Raw genomic sequence first — 21,726 nt, 5'->3', positions numbered from 1 at the left:
GGAATTAAAAATTGCACTTTTACAAATTGCTGTATTTTACAGCTAAAACTGGAAAAAAATACCTTTTAAAAAAAAAGAAACTATTTGCACATCAATCTATCGTTTTTTAAAATGTAATCCATTTTGTAGTTGTCGTTGGAAAATTCAGTTACAGCAAAACAAATAATTATAGCCATTACATATAGCATTATTTGGTTATTGTTTCACCTTAGAATATGTTATGTTTATTATATTTATCCTCCACATTAACCTGCTTCTTACTTACAGCTGCAGGTCATACATAAAACAAGGTGTATTTGTTCAAAGCAAAGTAACAAACACAATAAAATATGCACAGAATAAATAATAAAGGAAAACTGTAATCAGTTGGATTCATCAAGCATTATAGAATAACAGATACATGATAATGATACAAATTCAGAGTCTGTCTTAAATACAGAAGAGATCTCCAACATAGCCTTTCCCCTACAATACATCCAGTAAAATCTAGCCGCTCCTTCACTCAGCAGCATCCTGGCTGTAGCATTAAACCGAGAGAAATCACCACCATGATCAGTCTGAAGGGGTTAAAAGAACATTGATAACATAAAGCGAAGTGAGGGCAATGTTAATTACAATGCACCAATTTCATATATAAGACATCAAATTCAGTAACTTTGAAATTATATTGAGGGTTGGGGATTATAGTTATATGCTCTACTACATTTGTATTTATTTCCTTGTATCTCGAAACACCAATCCAATGACCTCTCAAAAGAAGTACAAGTACCTAAGGACTCTCTTCAAAACCACTGTAAACTGTCATTACTTCATAAATTTTAGAAAATATTTAGGGAAAACTGTGGCAATGCCTCAATATAAAGAGTAGCATGTGACCTAACTCTTCCACCTTTTTCCCATTGTGGATCAGACCAAAGAATATCACTTCATGTGATGTGGTTCTTTATTCTCTGCCAACTAAGCACATAGAGAGATAAACAAACATAAAACCAGAAAAAAACCTCATTTCCTCCTCTCTCTTCTCTCCAGATCTAACTCTCCATAGCTCCTCCTTCCTCCTCTCCTAACTCATCTCCTTCCTCCTCCTCCTCCTCTCTCTCTCTCTCTCTCCCTCCCTCCCTCCCTCCCTCCCTCACTTTTCTCTCAGACACAGACGTCCCCCTCCGCACCACCGACCTTGGGTGCACGCTCCGGCCATGTTGTTTGCTCCTTTTCTTCCGCTAAATTTCCTAATTCCCCCCGCTCTCTCTTCATTTTCCTCCCCAAAACCAAAAAAAGCTCTAATTTGACCGACAATGGCGAAACCCTCGAATTCGTTAGAGTTGTCGTCGAAGGATCTGTCAAACAATAGATCGGTGTCCTACACCGAAGGCGAAGAGGTGGAAAAGAACGAGGCAGAGGAGGCAATGCCGGAGGAGGACGAGGCCGTCGCAAGTTCCACAAGACCTTTAAACTATCGCTTTTTTAAATAAAATTTGTAATTTCTATTTGACCATCATGGAAAGATGAAAATTTAAAAAAATACCGGCTAAATGTGAATTTTTTGACAATTTTTGATGTTAAGTTCAAGTCCAAAGTAGAGTATTAAGTCTAATGAGTTAGAAGTAAAGTCCAAGGATTTGTATGTTAAGTCTGTTTGGTTGAATAATAAGTCCAAGTGTTTGTATGCTAAGTATATTGGGTTGAATAATAAGTTTAACTTGTTGAATGTTAAGTGTAATTGATTATATGTTAAGTCTAATTTATTAGATGTTGAGTGTAATTTATTACATGTTAGGTCTAATGCGTTGTATGTTAAATCTAATTGGCGTGATGTTAATTCTAATTGATTGAATGTTAAGTCTATAGAGTTGGAAGTGAAGTCCAAGGGTTTATATGTTAAGTCTATTGGGTTGAATAATAAGTCTAATTTGTTGAATGTTAAGTATAATAGATTATATGTTAAGTCTAATTGTTGAATATTAAGTATAATTTGTTATATATTAAGTCTAATGTGTTGTATGTTAAGTCTAATTGGCATGATGTTAATTCCAATTAGTTAAATGTTAAGTCTATAGAGTTGAATACAATCCATTAGACTTAACTTGACAATCTTCTGATTAGACTTAACATTCAACTTATTAGACTTGACATTCCTCTAATTAGAATTAATATTCAACAGATTAGACTTGACATTTCTCTCATTGGAATTAACATTGGACAATTTAGGCTTAATATTATTTTCATTATAAATAACATGCTTTTTATTAGATAAAAAATATTTTCTAATTAGGCTTAACATTTAACCGATTAGACTTAATATTCAACTCTATAGACTTAACATTCAACCAATGAGAACTAATATCATGCCAATTAGACTTAACATACAACGCATTAGACTTAACATATAACAAATTAGACTTAACATATAGTCAATTACACTTAACATTCAACAAATTAGACTTAACATATAGTCAATTATACTTAGTGTTCAAGAAATTAGACTTAATATATAGTCAATTACACTTAACATTTAACAAATTAGACTTATTATTCAACCCAATAGACTTAACATACAAGCCATTGGATTTCACTTTTAACTCTATAGACTTAACATTCAATCAATTAGAATTAACATCACACCAATTAGATTTAACATATAACGCATTAAACTTAGCATGTGACAAATTACACTTAACATTCAATAAATTAGACTTAACATATAATCCATTATGCTTAACATTCAACAAATTAGACTTATTATTCAACCTAATAGACTTAACGTACAAGTCATTGAACTTATTATTCAACCTAATAGACTTAACATACAAGTCCTTGGACTTTACTTCCAACTCATCAGACTCAATATTCCACCTTGGACTTAAACTTCACATCAAAAATTGTATGTTAAGTCTATTAGGCTAAATAATAAGTCTAATTTTTTAATATTATGTGTAATTTGTTATATGTTAAGTCTAATTTGAGTTAACATCGAATAGATTTAGACTTGACAACACACAAAATAGGCTTAACATACCACGCTTTAGACTTAACACGTAACGATTTGAAGTTAACAGACAAGAATTTGGACTTAACATAGAACGTTTTGGACTTAACATATAATGACTTGCAGTTAACATATTACAAATTAGAGTTAACATGCAACGCTTTGGACTTAACATGTAATAAATTGTAGTTAACATATTACAAATTAGAGTTAACATACAACGCTTTGGATTTAATATGTAACGACTTGCAGTTAACATACTATAAATTGAACATAACATAGAACGCTTTGGACTTAACATGTTCTCACTTGCAGTTAATATACTAGAAGTTAGACATAACATATAATCAATTACACGTAACATTCTACCTTTAGCTTATTATTCAACCCAAATGACTTAACATAAAAGCCATTGGACTTAAGTTGTAACTCATTAGACTTAACATCATAAATATTAAACTTCACATTAAAAAATCCGATAACTTACTTGGACTTGAACTTAATATCAAAATTTATTAAAAATCGCATTTAGTCGGTATTTCTTTAAATTTTCATCTTTTCACGATGTTTAAATAGTAATTACAAATTTCTGTAAAAAATCGATAGCTTAGAGGTCTTGTGGAACTTGTGACGGCCTCGAGCTCCTCCTCGTCCTCCTCCAGCATCGCCTCCTCCGCCACTTCTTCGCCTTCAGTGTCGCCTCCACTTCTTCACCTTTAGTGTCGGAGATTGATCTGTTGCTTGACGAATCCTCCGAAGAGAACTCTGATGAATTCGAAGGTTTCGCCATTGCCATTGGCTGGCAAATTTGGGGATTTTTTTATTTTGAGGGGAAAAGAAAGAGAGAGCGGGGGGAATAGGTAGGACAAAAAGAGCGAATAATATTAATTTTTTCTAAGTAATATTTACCCCCATATCAATAATATGATCAGAACGGGCACCTAAGTTCGGTGGTGACGGAGGGGATGTCAGTGTCTGAGAGAAAAAGAATGAAGAGGGAGAGGAGGAAGGAGATGGGTTAGGAGATAGTAGGAGAGGAGGAGCCATGACTATTAGATCTGGAGAGAGAAGAATCACTGCAGACTTAACTTACTGATGCATAAATCAAGATACAATCTGCAGAAGAGAGAAAGGGAGAGAGAATCCCCTACCTTGCCCTCAGCCCCAGATGCTAACATCCTTATCCGGCACCACAAGCTCGCCATTAACCAGCTCTCTGTAAGCAGCCACCGGCCAGATAAACCCCCTAAACAGCAGCCTGCTCGCCAGCGGCACGTCGATGATGATCTCCTTCTGCGTCGGCTTCTTCTCCCCCCGAATCGCGATCAAGTAACTCCTCCCGACCCACCCAATCCACCCGGCGATGTACAAGAACAGCAACCCCGGCGTAACAAACTCGCCCCAGTGGCGCTCTGATCGCGCTCACGCGATGCAAAATGCGGCAGCCCGTCGACACCGCAGAGGAGCGCCCGAAGTTGCCTAGTTCTCGAACGCTGCTGCGCTGGTCTTCTCCATCGTGGGCCTTGATGGCGAGGGCAGGGCGGAGTCGGGGGCGTAGAGCTTGAGGGAGGACTCGAGCTTTTTGAGGGACTGCTTCTCGCGCTTGCGAACTGTTTCGACTCTTTGCACGGGGTTAGGCCGGCGGAGGTCGGCGGCTGCGGGGGAGGGGCGAGGGTTGCCGAGGAGAGGAGGATTGAGGAGAGAGCGACGGCGGCTGAGAAGTTCTTGATGGCCCGACGATGGGTTTTGTTGGGGTGCTTTCATTGGAGCAGCAGGAGACGACGGGGCTTCGGCTTGGCGGGCTGTTGGAGGCGAGTTGGGGCTTGAGAGGGTTTGAGGGAGAGAGGAGAGGTGGCCATTTTTGGGTTTTTTTTTTTCGAGGGGGTTCTTGAAAATTTTTTTTTTTTTTTTTTTTTTGGTTGGGTTTGAGGTTGGAGGGAGGGAGGGAGACGAGTTTTGAGAGGGAGGGGAGATAAGGTGGGAGGGAAGGAGGGGATAAGGTGGGGATGGGAGGAGAGTGGGGATTGGAGGAGGGATTGTGGCTTTGGTGTGGTGATGAGATTTTGTTTTGAGAGTTCCTGGCTGTGGTGGGGGGAGGGTTGGATGCTTTGCTCATGGGGCTTGTGGATTTATGGGATCTTATGTTATTGGATTTTAAAATATTTTCTGAAAATATAATTAGTTAGTAGTATTTTACAGTGGGTTAAGCTAGGGACTTGGATTATAATCTATTGGGTATTAAATATAAAACACCCTTTAAATTGGACGATTACCGGATAACTCTCCGTAACTTTAAAAATATGAGAAACCCCCCTTAAGTTTAGAGGCTACCAAGAATCCTCTTTTAACTTTGATATTTTATAAGAAAACCCGTGGGGGAAAACGTGCTTTTAAGGGGGTTTTCTCCTCCTTCCTTTTTTTTGTTTTTTGTTTTTGTGTGGGGGGAGGGGAGATTTGATATTTAGCCCAAATTATTCATGGATTATAATCCAAAGTGTTATGTAAATTTAAAGAATTAGAAATTTTTTTCTTTCAAATTTTACATGTTTGGCAAATAAGTATACCATGATCTACCATTGTTGTTAAAATGATCAACAAGGGTTAGGTGGCGGGTGAGTTAATTGGGCTTATGAATATGTGAAATCGTGAGGGGAATAGTTGTCTTTTACTTATTCAACTTTCAAAAAATGTTTGTAATTATTAAAATAAATCATATGTAATAGGTAATAATTTAATTCTTCAATTTGATAACCGAGTTAACTATGTTAATCATTCTCCTTGATCATTACTCATTAAACTTTTGCCAAACATTAGCCTAGGTGAGCAGGGAAATAGCCCTACTGTAGTCTTTTCTTCTTTATCAGAGAAAGTAGGTTTGTGACCATTGCTTCTAATCAGTAATCATATATTATTTAATTGATGATTGTATTTTATTTTCAATTAAAAGGATGAAATTGGACGATGATAAATTTTGTAATACATTGAAATGTGTGCTGATCAATAGATTGTCATGATTAGAAATGCTGGTCTTTGAATACCTTTTTGGTAAATAACTAGTATGCAATACGTGCGTTGCACGTGATGCACAGTAAAAAACTACAATAGTTTAAATTTTTAATATGTCGGAATAAAAATGCAAGAATAAGTGACTTGTAACAGATATTTACCAACAAAAAACCAGAAGCCAGATCAAAGTTAGTTTATTATAAATTATCAAGTCATTAATATATCATTTAGCATTAAAATGTTGAATTGCTGCCTTTAAGAAACAAATTTCACTGATGATTACACCAAATCTTATGTATTGCAGTCGCTCAAGAATAACAAGATGAAGGCACCATATCAAACTAAAGAAAGCATAGAAAGTTATTAGATGATCAAGACATCTACAGCAATTGAAGAAAAGAGCAAATTACCAGAAAACTTTCATTATTAATATCCTCGACATAATAGTTTAAATAAACATAATTAAGCGTATTCATCATAGTGCTATAAATGATGTATCACTTCTCACTTTCTATTTTAATATTTTTATTATTCATGAACTTTCTTTTGTTCATATCTTTTTTCAGGCTTGTCATACTCTTTCGCTTTAGTGAAATGTCCTTTGAATCTTCATCTTCATCACATTCTATTCGTTCGAGGTTATTTGGGCTGCATATTTCTTGAGCGGTTATTCTTCCTTCCATTCTTTTCTCTTCATCTTTCCTGTTCATTTTTTACCAAGAAAAGATATTCTTTGTCGCAACAGCTCATCATTTTCTGGTACATAGGTGATAAGTGCTCCTGCATATATTTATGGTCATTTTTTCTATTTTACTAATTTACTAATTTTATGGAAAAAAGATTTTATATATTTGAAATAAATAATGTTATATTACCTTTCCTTCTTCATCAAATGAATCTACATATTCTTCAGCTGAACAACCAGTTAGATGCCGAGCTTCATCGAAAAGTGTAACATATGCCTTGTCGATATGATCTTTAACTTCCAATCGCATAAGGTACCTTGATGTGGAAATTTAATGTTATTTTTATTTTTTTAATAAATAAAATTTAAAACTTACTTTATTTCCCATTCTGCATCTTCAGTATTGCAATTGTTGCAGTTAGCTATGTTGTCTTCAACAAAAACCTTTCTTTGACAACTCTGCATCTTCAGTATTGCAATTGTTGCAGTTAGCTATGTTGTCTTCAACAAAAACCTTTCTTTGACAACTCTTGCATGCGGTGTAACAAGGTGATTCTGGATTGATTATTGCTGATATCTCCGCTTTAAAGTAGGAATACATATTCTAAAAAATAGCAATCAAGTTATAAATTCAAAATTTATTATTATTTACCTTGTTAATATCTTAACCAATATAATAAAATACCTGTTTTGTAGCTGTTGATGATGTGATGATATCTCCAAGCATAACCTTCTTAGACCTTCTCATTAGCTTCGATGGTGTCTGCTGCATCAGTTTCTCATAATTTTTCTCCTTCCCTGTCATCCTATATTTAAGACATGTATTATTTTTTCAAAATTACATTAGGAAGAAATTTATTTTCATACACATTACCATTCTTTAAGAGTGTGTGCTTCAGTAATGTTTGGGTCTATCAAAAATATTGTTGCAGGCTTTGATGATAGTTGCGGAACTCCTGTATTCATTATATGATTACTTTTTTTGTTATATAAAATTTTTAAAATAATTAAATTGAAAAGTCTTACCCATATATCTATTTGCAGTAACATTAATTATTGCTATAATTGGTTTTTGCTTTTTCTTGTCTTCGAATACTTGACCTTCTTTCTCTGCATGCTCTCCCCATAATGTTAATATTAATGGATCCATCCTGTGTCAATTAAAAAAAAATTGTTAAATGGATATGTTAGTATTTTAAATATTGTTATTGAAAAATTATTTCTTATTTAAAAACACTTACTCTTCATTCATTATTGTGATCTCCCTTCTAACTGATGTATTTATTGTGTACAACGGTCTCACTGAAGTGATGAATCCTAACATATCTGTATAAAGATTAAAATTTTAGTGCTTAAAATTTTAATTTTGTATTACAAATGCTATGTTATTAAGATTAAAAATTTAGCATACCGAAAAATATATTTTCATTATTTGTCTTTGTCACATCTTCGAATCGCTTGAATGAAAATGGTAAGGTACCGATATTGATTTCATTTTCGGATACTGTAATTTTTGTGTTTTGTCCAAAAGCAAGCTCAAAATTCGGATTCACCGATGCATATTTCCTATTTATAGGCCTGACTATACCATTCTTGATGATGATGGCATTGTTGAGATGGATGTATTCCTCAAATATTGCTATTGTAGCATTGAATAGTGTGGCTTGAATCTTTGTTCCCTGTATTTATTTGTTGTTACTTAAACTTTAAAATAAATTACCATTTAAGTAAAAATTTAATGAAAATCAAATGTAATAATAAATATTTCATTTGAAGAGTTGTACTTACCTCTTCGTCAATCACAATAATCTTTTGAACCTGACCTGAACCTTTTGACGATGAGAATTGCTCCAAGGACACTTTTAGTATAAGCACTTTGATTGAGAAAGATTCTTGATATAACTTCAAATCCTTAATAAAGTTGTATTCATCTTTACGTTGTCTTTCAGCAGTCATCTTCCCTGTAACAATAGTAAATATTAGAAATATCAAATAAAGTAATTTTTACAAATTTTAATAATGATATTTATTTTTTTCACCATCTTCTTATTGTAATATTTATTGCTATAAAATAAGTAAATTTAATTTTGATATTTTTGTTATTGACATTTATTTAAAATAAATAAGTTAGTCATTTAAATGTTTTTTCTAACCTTTCTCTGGATAGAACTTCTTTGTAGACAATATTTTTGGTGTATGTATATCCTTTCTTTTGTTTTCTTTCGCCTTTAACCAGCACTCTCGTATTGTTTGTTGATACACCACGAGATAAAGCGACGTATAATTGTCCATGTGAAAAAATATGGTGTGGTAAATAAATACCCACTGTACGAATTGTTTGTCCCTGTGCTTTGTTTATTGTCATTGCGAAGCATAATCTTATAGGAAATTGTTTTCATTGAAATTTGAAAGGGTAATTTTCATTTTCAGCTGATGATAATGGTATCCTTGGAATCATGACTTCTTGACCCACATGATGACTTTTTGTTATTTCTGCTTTAATAATATTTTTATCAAATTCTTTACAAACCATTCTAGTTCCATTGCAAAGTCCATTTGATGGGTCAAGATTTCTAAGCAACATTATCGGGCAATTCTGCTTCAGCTTTAGCTTGTGCGGTGGAAGACCATTAGGCATCAACTTGTTTAAAAATTCTTCTTGGTAGTAGTTATTTGGATCATCAATAGCCTTGTCAAAACTATGGAAAATAATCTCATCACCAGGAAATTTATCCAAAAGCTTGTCATTGAGCTCATCTACATATTCATTTTTTGTCGCAAGAATAGCTCGTTCTGTCATATATTCAGCTGAATTTGCATTTTGTTTAATTGATGGAAATACTTGGTTTAACAATTCAACTTCCGATTGTCCATTTTTGCTATCTTCAATCACAATACTTTCAGGAAGTCTAATAGTTCATCTTTAGTTGTTTTTTCTGTTCCATTTCCGACACGCAGCAAGAATTTACTGAATTCTTCATCATTTTTTGCTCGCATGTTTATTTTTAATGTTATCTTTTCCATCTTCTCCCACAAATAAGACTTTACTAAGCTGGCATTAACTGTTTGGCTCCTTGTTCCTCTTGGAATAACTGGCAACACTTGACGAAAATCTCCTCCAAAAACTACTACTTTATCACCAAACAATTCTTTTGTACTCAATAGGTCTTGCATTGTACGATCTACACTTTCAATTGCTACTCTTTTTGCCATAGGTGCTTCATCCCAAATAATTAGTGCTGCTTTTCTAATCAAATGTGCAGTACCTTCTTGTTTAGATATATTGCAAACTGTTGTCTCAGTGGCATTAATAGGTATCTTAAAACGTGAATGTGATGTGCGCCCACCAGGTAGTAAAGATGCTGCTACTCCTGAAGTTGCAGTTCCTATTGCAATCATTCCTTTTGATCTGACATTGGCAAGTATAGTTTTGTACAAGAATGTTTTTCCCGTCCCTCCAGGACCATCTATGAAAAAAACTCCTCCCTTATTCATATTAACTCTGTCCATTATTATTTCAAAAGCTTTTCTTTGATCTTCGTTTAATTTGTACTTCCCATCTATATCTTCCTGACAGACTTCAACATCTATCTCATCATGTATGATTCGTAGATTGCATGATGGATTATCTATTTCATCCTCTTTAAATTTAGGTAAATCAAAATCTTGTATTGTCTTCCCCATGCTCTCTAGGAAATAATTAACTCCCTCTAATGCCCATGCAGTTTGTTCTACATCTGTCGCTATAGATCTTTGAACGAAATCTTCAGACATTGCTGGTCTATATCTCTCCCATAATAATCTGACATTTGTTGGTTGACAATAAACCAGAATAGTTGTAAATAATCTTCTTAATGCATATGGCATCTTGAAATTTACTGCTTCATCCAAGCATTCGACTAAACTATCGTCGGATTCTAAGAGTCCTCTTTTCTGTGCAGACTCTTTAAAAGTCTTCACAAATAATCCATCAACAGTGAGTAAGTCATCCCAAGAAGTAGGACCTTTAACATGATTCAATAAAAGCCTCAAATAATATCTCTCCCCTTGTAGGCTGTCTGAAAATCACAATAGATAGCTTATCCCCCATCAAACACCGATGATGGAAGTTACAATCTGACGACTTCCAGAAGGCTATAATTTGAGGACCTTCACGACAACTGATGAAAGCTCCAATTCAACAGCCTTCATAATCAACATCGGGAGTTACAATCTGACGACTCTCATATTCTCAAGGAGCCAAGACGAAGATTACAAGACAATGATCTTTGCAACGCAATGACAAAGGCAAGACGCGGAGGTCCTCTTCATATAGAATGGCAGATATCTTCTTTTATGCGAAACGGATGCCGAAGCCGAACCGAAGCCTTCGCGCTCTGGTGTCGTGATGTTGTATTTCGCCTTTCGTCTCGTCGATGTTCATGCCGTTTTCATTATTTAATTCGTTCTAATTCGACTTACTAGAGCTTTGAAAGTCTACTGATTCGCCCAGCAAATTGTGTTCTGAGGTCCGCTTGCAAGACTGAGCATTTCATCAGAACATTAGGATTAGCCTGTAAGCCGCCAAGGCCGCCTAAGGTTGCCTCTGCATTACTCCCAAAGCGGCACCTATGCTTCAACTCGTGCGTTTTCAACATCCAAACCGCGTAGTTTTATTAGTTAATCTCTAAAACAGCACAACTGTTTGGCTGCCCTTGTAAACAGGGCTCACTCTGCGTTGTCAGGTCTTAGAAACGCCCAGCGTTAATCTTTAAAACAGCCATTACACTGTGCCGTTTTCAGGCCTTTTCTTAAACAGGCATCTCCAAGCTCTGCTTTTCAGTCTAGAACACGCAGAGTTAATCTCTAAAACAGGCACAATCTGTTGGCGTTTTCAGCCTTTAAATAGCGACCCAAACTCTGCCGTTAGTTAGCCCTCTTGCGTTTTTTAGCTAAAACGCCCAGAGCTCTTCATCTCTAAAACGCATGCGCCTGTGCGTTTTCCGACTCCCAGCGGAGGCCCAACTCTGCTCTCATTTTTAAGACGCCAGATGGTAAGTCCGAACGCAACCGGCCTTGCGATTTTTACTCCCAACAGCGCCCAAAGCTTCTGCGATCCATCAAAAGACGCCAGAGTTTAAGGCCCAGAACGCTGGTTTTCAGCGTTTGTTTGGTACTCGCTTCAAAGCACTACGAGACACCGTTCCAATACCGGTTTCCCCCTATTTAAGGGCAGCTGTTTAAAAGGGGTGCTGTTCACCCCATCTCAGCCCATGGATGCGAGCCAATTACAGGGGACAGTTACCACCGTAACCCCCTATAAAATATCAGAAAAACTCAACTTGCTTCGCGGCGCTTTTGGCTTGGACTCCTCCGGAATCTCTTCTTCTTTGCGGCCGAGCAAGGGGGAGATGGACGTTCATCGATCAGCCAACGATCGGACCACAGGTAGCATTCCTGGCCTTAATAACGACTTCCCGGGTTCAAATACTCTTTTCAAGATGTTCAACTCGTCAGAGTTATCAACTCGTCAGAGTTCAAAACTTGCTACTGTCAAGTTCTTCTAAAAACTCGTCGAGTTATCAACCGATCAGAGTTCAAACTTGCCCTGCAAGTTCATTTCTAAAACTCGCATTCAGATTTAACAACTCGTTAAGAGTTATTTTCAAACTGCCACGCAAGTTTCTCCACAGCGTCAATATCGTGAAGAAGAAGACATCGTCTCCAGGAATCAGACGGTTCGGTAATCGTCAACGGAGAGCCAAGTTTCGGACGCCCAACTCAATCGAAGGGAAGCACTCCATCGCTACCATGAAGAACCCAGTTTTAAACAAAGGGGAGAATCAAATTCATTCTCCTCTCTTTTGTAATCGGAATCCAAATTGTAATTGATTTTGAGAGGAATACAAGTCAAATTTTTCTTTCATTGTCTTTTTACTGCAAATTTCCTACAAACAAAAGAAATAATGAAAGAAAAATTTAATTTGTATTCCTCTCAAAATCAATTACAATTTGGATTCCGATTACAAAAGAGAGGAGAATGAATTTGATTCTCCCATTTGTTTAAAACTGGGTTCTTCTTGGTAGCGGTGGAGTGCTTCCTTCGATTGATTGCGTCGAACTTGCTCTCCGTTGACGATCCGACCGTCCTGATTCACTGGAACGATGTCTTCTCCTCACGATTTGACGCTGTGGAGAACTTGCGTGGCAAGTTTGAAAATAACTCTTAACGAGTTGTTAACTCTGAACGAGTTTTTAGAAGAACTTGCAGGGCAAGTTTTGAACTCTGATCGAGTTGATAACTCTGACGAGTTTGAACTCTTGAAAAAGAGTTGATTTGAACCGAAAGTCGGTTATAAGCCAAGGGAATGCTCCTGTGGTCGATCGTTGCTGAGGATGAACGTCAATCTCCCCCTTGCTGCCCAAAAAGAAGGATTCCAGAGTCCAGAGCCAAAAGCCCCGAACTCAGTTGAGTTTCTGATATTTATAGGGGGTTACGGGTGGTAACTGTCCCCTTAATTTGCTCCTCCATGGGCTGAGTGGGGTGTAACCACCCCCTTTTAAACAGCTCCCTAAATAGTGGGGAAAACGGTTTTGAAACCGTTCTGTTAGTGCTTTGAACGAGTCAAAACGCTGAAAACAGCGTTCTGGGCCTTAACTCTGCGTCTTATTGATGAGACGCAGAGTTGGGCGCTTGTTGGGAGTTAAAAACGCAAGGGCCGCTTGCGTTCGGACCTTAACTCTGCGTCTTAAAGATGAGACGCAGAGTTGGGCGCTCGCTGGGAGTCGAAACGCACAGGCCGCATGCGTTTTAGAGATGAACTCTGCGTTTTAGGCTAAAAACGCAGAGTTGCTAAAACGCAGAGTTGGGCCTGTTTAAAGGCTGAAAACGCACAGTTGTGCTGTTTTAGAGATTAACTCTGCGTTTCTAGACTGAAAACGCAGAGTTGAGCCTGTTTAAAGGCTGAAAACGCACAGTTATGCTGTTTTAGAGATTAACTCTGCGTTTCTAGACTGAAAACGCAGAGTTGAGCCTGTTTAAAGGCTGAAAACGCACAGTTGTGCTGTTTTAGAGATTAACTCTGCGTTTTGATGTTGAAAACGCAGAGTTGAGCATGTGCGCTTTGACCCTGTAATGCAGAGGCGAACCTTAGGCGGGCTTGGCGGGCTTCAGGCTAAGTCTAATGTTCTGATGAAGTCCAGTCTTGCAGACGGACCTCAGAACATAATTTGCTGCGAAGAACAGGTCATAACTTTCAAACTGTAAGTCGGAATTAGACGAATTATATATGAAAATCGGCTATATCGACGAGACGGGGCCATCCGAACCGAGCCGAAGGCTTCGGTTCGCTTCCTCCGTTTCGCCAAATTCCTTACGGTTTGAGAGATATCTGCATTCTAATATGAAGAGACCGTCAATTTGTAGTCTCTTTTGCTAGAGCTTTGCACAGATCGTCCTCTTGTAATCTTCGTCTTGGCTCCTTGAAAATATGAGAGTCGTCAGATTGTAACTCCCGATGTTGATTGTGAAGGCTGTTGAATTGGAGCTTTCATTAGTTGTCGTGAAGGTCCTCAAATTGTAGCCTTCTGGAAGTCGTCGGATTGTAACTTCCATCATCGGTGTTTGATGGGGGATAAGCTATCTATTGTGATTTTCAGACAGCCTACACCCCCTCTATAGGATTTGCTGAATTTATTCGTCCAATCACGGCCTTTTTTCCTCTCATTCCAACATTTCTTTCCTATTACCCACACATAATGTTCAGGAAATTCTTTGTACAGCAACATCCTTGCTTTTTGATCTGAAGCATATTTTCTAAAGAATTCTGTAAGCATTGTCTTAGCTGTGTGCTCCCACGTCATAATATTTCAAAGATCTTCATTATTCCAATAATAAACATTTTGCTTATTTGGAAGATGTAATTGGAGGTTAACAACAGGGGGTTGCATATCATTCATCTTAAATTCAACAATCCGCCAAATTGCTTCTTGTGCTGATACTCATCTCGCATCTTGGTATTGTTTGATCTCATCTACTGGATGTGTTGCCTCATTTGACGTTATGCACACAGCTGCTTTGTCATGCCCTTTGTATATATATTTATAAAGATATTTTACAGCCTTAAGTCCAGAGCATACTTCAACATTGACATGACAATTATACCTACTTAATAGGTAAGGATTGTATGGAACAATCCATTGATTGTCTAAAATTGTGTTACGTACAAAAATTTTCTTTCCATCATTCCTTCGCATATATATTGGATAACCATCACCCCCTAAACTTGTCTTTGAACAAAAAGGACGTGGGTAGTGATATTTACATTTTCCGTCAACCATGCATGGACTTGTTTTCCTCAACGATCCATAAGGACCATGAACCATATGTTTTACTACCTTTGCATGCAACATTGGAAATAGTGATTGATCTGGTAATTATGTTGATATAAATTTATCAAAATGATCTGGGCTCATTAGCTTATATTCATGTTTCAAAATTAATAATATATGAGCATGTGGAAGTCCCCTTTTCTGAAATTCAATGACATAGACACGTGCATCTACTTTACCAAATACTTCTTTCTTAAATAGCTGGTCTTTAAGATCCTTTATTTTCCCTCTAAAAACTCTAGAAGAAAGATCTGGTCTATCCTGTGCTGTTTGTCCATTTAGAAGCTCATTCCTTATTTCATCCCAATCTGGATTACATGTTATTGTAATGAAGAGATCTGGTTTACCGTATCTTTGAACAAGAGCCATAGCGTCCATATAACAACGCCTCATATCTCTTGGTCCTCCAATGAAAGATGGTGGTAAAACAACTCTATGTCCAACTTGGTCTCCACGTGTTTCCCCAGCAGTAATACTATCAACAATTCCTTGATACAATTCTGCTCTTATATTCGATTGTTGTTTTCTAAAGAAATCAAGTCGTGTTGTCTCTAACTTCACATACATGTCCACAGCAAACTGTTGAAATAGTCGTCCAGCAAGTAGCAGAATTGATTTTATTGGATTCCGAATTTGAAGCTTGTAGCAATAATACTCCCTACAAGAAACATATTGCCCTCCTTGTCTTTCGATATCTGTTATAAGCTTAAAAAATTTTAGAAATTGATAAGATATGATATATTTTACTTATGAGATTAAAATTTGGCGTTGGTTTTACCTTGTTTGATAAGATATGATATATTTTACTTATGAGATTAAAATTTGGCGTTGGTTTTACCTTGTGATTCCTCCTCATTAAGCTGTCTAGCTAAATCCAATGTGGCGTTGGTTTTACCTTGTGATTCCTCCTCATTAAGCTGTCTAGCTAAATCCAATGTCTGACTTTCTTCGATCATATTTAATTGTATTCTTTCGTTCCGACCTCTGTAGATAAACTGCTGCCACCCACTCTCACCATTTGGAAATAAAATCGGATATTGTAGAGGATCATAACAACTATAATAATGTTTGACTTGATGCTTTTGTCCAGAGTGCTCTTGTATTATAATCTCTCTATTTAACGGTTCATTTGGATTGTATCCTTCTATCCAAATTGCTGCCACTTGCTCTGCTGTTGGAGAGTTATAAATCCTTTGATCAAGATTGGTGTTCTTAGATATACAGATTTGTAATTCTCTCAACGTTGGTACATCTTTAAGCCTCCGTAGAATTTTCGCATAAGGATTGTCTTCTAGGATTTTCATTATAGTCTTCATTGTATTTTCTGATAATTTCCCTTCTTGTAAAACATTCATCCTATTTTGCAATTCATTATCTGTGTCATAAAAATATAACTGGAAGAAGCGAGGTCTATCATTTTGTGGTATCAATCCAGGCAAACTATGGTAAATCTGACCTTGCGCTCTAAAAGTGTATATTCCATCCCTTGACGATGCCAAGTTTTTATCAAGTGCTACCCCAAATGAGGTGAATGAGAAAACACTATTGTATGCTCTAATGTTTCTCCTAAACTCAACACCCTCATTACAATCCGATGTTAGCAAGTTATATAATTCATCTGGGATACAAGGTTCCACAAGTACTGTTTCTCCATTATTACAGCAAAAAGATGGGCTCTCATATTCAAATTTCATTGCTCCACAATGGATGCAACTTGCTATCTTTCCAAGCTTGTGTAGTTCTGAACAAGACGGCCTTGATATATTTGTTCCTATATGATTGTAATATGTTATTAGTTAATTTTATTTATTGTAGAAACTTAAATTATTATATTTATAAACTTATTAAAACTCACCATTGCATTCAACTTGGTAATTGGATGCTCGTTCTAGCCAACGTGCACTTCTTTTCATTGATTGGGATGCTCGTTCTAGCCAACGTGCACTTCTTTTCATTGATTGATCTTCTGCATTTGGACTACTATCCATAGTCCTCTTTATTCTCTTATTTCGACACATCCTTCTAATATAAGCTTCTCTTTCCTTAGTAGTTAACGCATTGTAGTAATTTTTCCTCTTCATTTTCTTTGATGCTGTTGATAAATTTATATGAATATATTAGAATTATTTGTTATTGATTATCTGGAGGATGCATTAGAAAAATTAAATTTGTTTGACTAACCTTCATTTGGTTCCATTTGTTTTTCCAATTGTTTTTCACGCAAACTTGTGAGAATATTATTTGAACTGCAAAAGAATTGAGCATTAATTTATTTTTCATATTAATCTAGTACATACATATAATAAACTTAAATTTTAAATTTTAAATTTTAAATGTTTTGAATTCATTTATTATGTGTGAAATTTCATAATGTAGTTAAATTCAATTAGTTAACATAGTAATTGCACACTAATAAAACTAATGTTATAATTAATATACGAATAATATAAAGCATTACTTTTGAAAAGGAAATGTACCTTGTTTTCCTTGCTGTAATTGTTGTTTGATCTTAATCTTGCATTCTGACAAAAATATCAAAAATAAAAAGTTAGTACAACCATATATGAAAATAAATTTCTTTGGTTTAATTATTATTACGAGGCATATTGTTGTTAGGCGTCAAATATCTTGTAGTCCATTATCCCATACTTTATTAATATCTGCTGAATCTTAAATGTTGTGTAATTTTGATTATTAAAAAGTCAACCATGGAAGCATATCAGAAACTAAATCCTACCCTCGGTTGTGGAAACCCGTAGGAAATGGTAGTTTGTATGGCGAATGATGTCAACAATGACTGATAAACAGCCATTTATTTAACATTAATTTACAAAGTTTTAATATGATACTCAATGTTGGTTTTAATAATCAAACATAAGGGATGGATAGTATCATACAATAACATGTTTCACTTGAATAAAATAATCAAGTAAGATGAATTGATAAGCTGCTTTATTGTCATATGATCTTGGGCTAGGAATAAAATATTCCACTTGAATAAAATAATTAATTAAAGTGAAAAGGATGAGCTGCGCCTTAAGTAAGTAACATCAACATAAATATGAAAGTATGAATTAATGAAGATATGGAAATATATAGGTTTTCTGCTTTGATGATATCTGGTGAAGCTGTTGCAAGTATAAACTATATAAAGTATTATTTTTGTAAAGAAAATGTACCTTATTTTCCTTGTAGTTGTTGGTTGTTTTTAATCTTTAGACCTAGCTTTATATATATATACCTAGATTAAAAAAAAGAAAATTAAAAGTTAGTAGTATATTTTATGCATTTGTTCAAGGTATCAAGTGTTCAATTTTATATTGAAGACCTACAAAAGGTCATAACATTTCATCCTTATAGAAACCTTGTGAAGCTCTAAAGATGAACTAATAACTTTGAAAACCATATCTTATCATAAACGTAATCATAAATCATAAATGGCTAAAATTGAAGTATCATTAATACTTCACACAAATCCATATCATTCATAAAAATTGAAGTATCATTAATACTTCACACAAATCCATATCATTCATAAACCTGATGGTAAAGAAATATAAAGAGGTAAACATAAGTTTTTACTTCACACAAATCCATATCATTCATAAACCTGATGGTAAAGAAATATAAAGAGGTAAACATAAGTTTTTCACATAACTTAAGCTAATTAAAACAACTAAAATTTATAAAATTTTCCAACAACATGGTTCACAAACTCATAGACCTTGATTTATTTTATTGACTTGACATTTATTTTTCTAATACTTGTCTCAACTCATTTTTTCTTCTCCTGACAAAATTTCCATATAGCTGCTAGAATTTCCATAGCTTTAGCAAACAATTTATCTGCTTCTTCTTCATCTTTGATTTTAACAGCAAAAGGGACATTAACTTCAGGAGTAGCAGGAGCATCTTCGCTAGGTGCATAATCAGTATCTGAATTTTCAACCTTCACTCTTTTGTTAACTTCAAAAGAACTCTCCTCCTCATCATCATCATCATAATACTTCTCAATGGAAGGTTCTTCTTCATAATCATTTGATGAAATTTCTATAATCATCATCATCATCATAATACTTCTCAATGGAAGGTTCTTCTTCATAATCATTTGATGAAATTTCTATAATTTCCTTGTCATTAACAAACTTTTAATCATTTGATGAAATTTCTATAATTTCCTTGTCATTAACAAACTTTTTAAATTCATATTGTTTAGGAATTGATTTCCGGGCAGTACGTTTTAACAACATCTGTTATGAAACCGTGAAAGGAATTATTAATATAACTATAATATAAGTCTTGACATTATAGAGATCATATTGGCTGCAACAAACACTATAATAACATGATAAAGCAAGGAAGTATTGAAATAAAACAAATAAGTATAAATGTTCAAGCTAGAACTTTTGCAGTTTAAAACAATGAAACACAATAGATCGAAGATGATTCTGAATGGGATGTAATAGACTCTGTGATTGTGCAAGTTCAATGTGTTAAGTAGAAGTTGAACATATTTTGGTTAGTTAAAGAAGATATGTGGAACTTGTGTTTATGTAGTAAAGAATGTGGCTCATTGGACATGAGAGGATACCATGGCACTGGAAAATAATTGACCTTTTCCACACAGGCAACAACTGCAATTTTTTCCTAATCTAACATAATAATATACTGTAAAATATACTGTATTAATACAAAGTTGGATAATTACGTAACCTAACATAATAAGATATGTGAAAATATTATATAATTAATATTACTGATACCAGTTAACTCATAAACAACTATATATTATAACTGCTTATATATGAACAGATATAAATATTTGTACTGATATGAGTGAATATGATGCAACTTTCACGTAATATACAACTACTGACAGATGTAAGATATACATTAAAACTATATCTAATAACATGTGTAGATATGCCACTTATTTTCATTCTACAATCTGACTTTATTATAGTACATGAATACATAATGTTGTGCTACCTACACTTAATTATTCTAACATCTTAGCATTTACATTAACTATGTAATTCACTTTGACATAAGCATATGTTATAGCAAAACTTGGTTTATGAGCAAAACTTGGTAATGGACCTGAAGATATCATGTTCATGAATTTAGCAAAACTTTGTTTATGAGCATAAATATAACTAATGATTGATTTTTCTATCTGTTCGCTAGTATTTGCATATGTGGTTCATTGAAGCTATTTTTTCGCATTCATAAAACATACAAACAAATATTATGTCAACAGGTAAACAAATATAATTAAAACAGTAACTTCATATATCATATATCCCAAAAACCCCTTATTGTCATTTGCTAAATAATGATTTCACAAATTAAAAAAATAAATGTCATTCAATGTGTATCTGCAGCAGATACACACAGTAGTGTGTGTATCTGCTGCAGATACTCTGCAGCGGATACACACGTTGCAGATACACACAATACTGTGTGTATCTGCTGCAGACAGATACACAGTACTGTGTGTATATACTTTACATTTCCTCCAAACATACAAATAAAAGTATAATTTTGATGTTATTTGTTTTCGGATTGAATTATCTAAATTTTGTTCACTATTTTTGTTTGAGAAGTTAGATTCAATTTAACAAATATTCCAAATAATTGTGCTGCTGGTCTGCCATCCCTTCGGGTAACTTGTTTTGCCCAGAGACCAGCAGTGTTTTGTGTCAGAATGCAATGCAACGGGTAATGAATTAGTCTATTTTATCTACATAATAAAAATATTTTCCGAATCTTTATAAATTTAGGGGTTTTTTTTTGGGGCAATACAAAGAATTATTATGGGAAATAGAGACTGAAATAAGTACCTTTGTATTACCATGTTGTCAAAGGCTAAATGCAGGAAATCTCTTTTAACATGACACCAATCTAAAATTTACACTAATGAGAAAATTATGTTTCAGGTGCTTCAGTAATAAAACTTTTTTAATTTATCCATTGCTTTCGGTAACATCCTTCGATCGTTATAAAATTCTTTAGAACCATATCGTACAACTTTTCTTTCAGTTACAGAGGGGGAAGAAAATCTACAATGTCTTCTGTGATTCTATTTCGATTGACGGAAAATTACCCATTATTAACACTACTATTAAATGCACTTTTAATGATCATGGCACATTGATATGCATGTATGGAACACATATCTGATATTAACAATTTACTTAAATAGAATAGATTATATTAAATATAAGATGAATGTATATGTGAAATCTGAATACTACTACACTGTTGCAAATTACCTATAAATTCTGTTGAAATGTCAAATAATACATGATATAAGTGTCTCAAATAATACATGATATAAGTGTGTTAACATATCTGATATTAAAATTAATCATTATTTTGAATGCTTTCATATTGTAATAAATTGTGTCACTACATATATATTATTCAAGGTATTTTCAGACACATTATAGGTTTATGTATAGTATAACACGTACTAATATATCATACAGATAAGCAACTCAATAACATAAGGAAGCTTAGTTATAGAAGATTATAATGTATTAGATATTTTGAAGATATTAGTTCTGTACTATTACTAAAACTCAGCCTCATGCCTTTCCTAAAAAGTTTTGAGTAGTTTGTGATTATCAAGCTTCTCTAAGTCATTTTCCAAGTGTCTACAGATTATTATGCAGTA

The 21,726-nt window shown here is 34.7% G+C and overlaps 1 protein-coding gene and 1 long non-coding RNA gene across 2 annotated transcripts; both read right to left on the bottom strand.

The window, feature by feature from the left end:
* Positions 340-8,299, bottom strand: LOC109834659 (replication protein A 70 kDa DNA-binding subunit B). The gene is given in 13 exon segments (XM_020402688.1): positions 340-517; positions 4,138-4,408; positions 4,411-4,452; positions 4,454-4,593; positions 4,596-4,746; positions 6,710-6,772; positions 6,868-6,994; positions 7,054-7,121; positions 7,192-7,281; positions 7,363-7,483; positions 7,552-7,633; positions 7,704-7,828; positions 7,919-8,299. Coding segments are annotated over 12 exon segments (1,356 nt in total). The 5' UTR covers positions 8,002-8,299; the 3' UTR covers positions 340-517; positions 4,138-4,144.
* On the bottom strand, positions 8,315-18,281 carry LOC109833097. The gene is made up of 4 exons (XR_002245089.1): positions 18,227-18,281; positions 17,525-17,569; positions 8,466-8,638; positions 8,315-8,356 (listed from the first exon to the last, which is right to left on the bottom strand). It is a non-coding gene; the product is annotated as an uncharacterized LOC109833097 (long non-coding RNA).

The sequence above is a fragment of the Asparagus officinalis genome, chromosome 3 (genome assembly GCF_001876935.1).
Source record: "Asparagus officinalis chromosome 3, Aspof.V1, whole genome shotgun sequence".
In the NCBI taxonomy this organism is placed as follows: domain Eukaryota; kingdom Viridiplantae; phylum Streptophyta; class Magnoliopsida; order Asparagales; family Asparagaceae; genus Asparagus; species Asparagus officinalis.
This window is presented reverse-complemented; position numbering and strand designations above follow the sequence as displayed.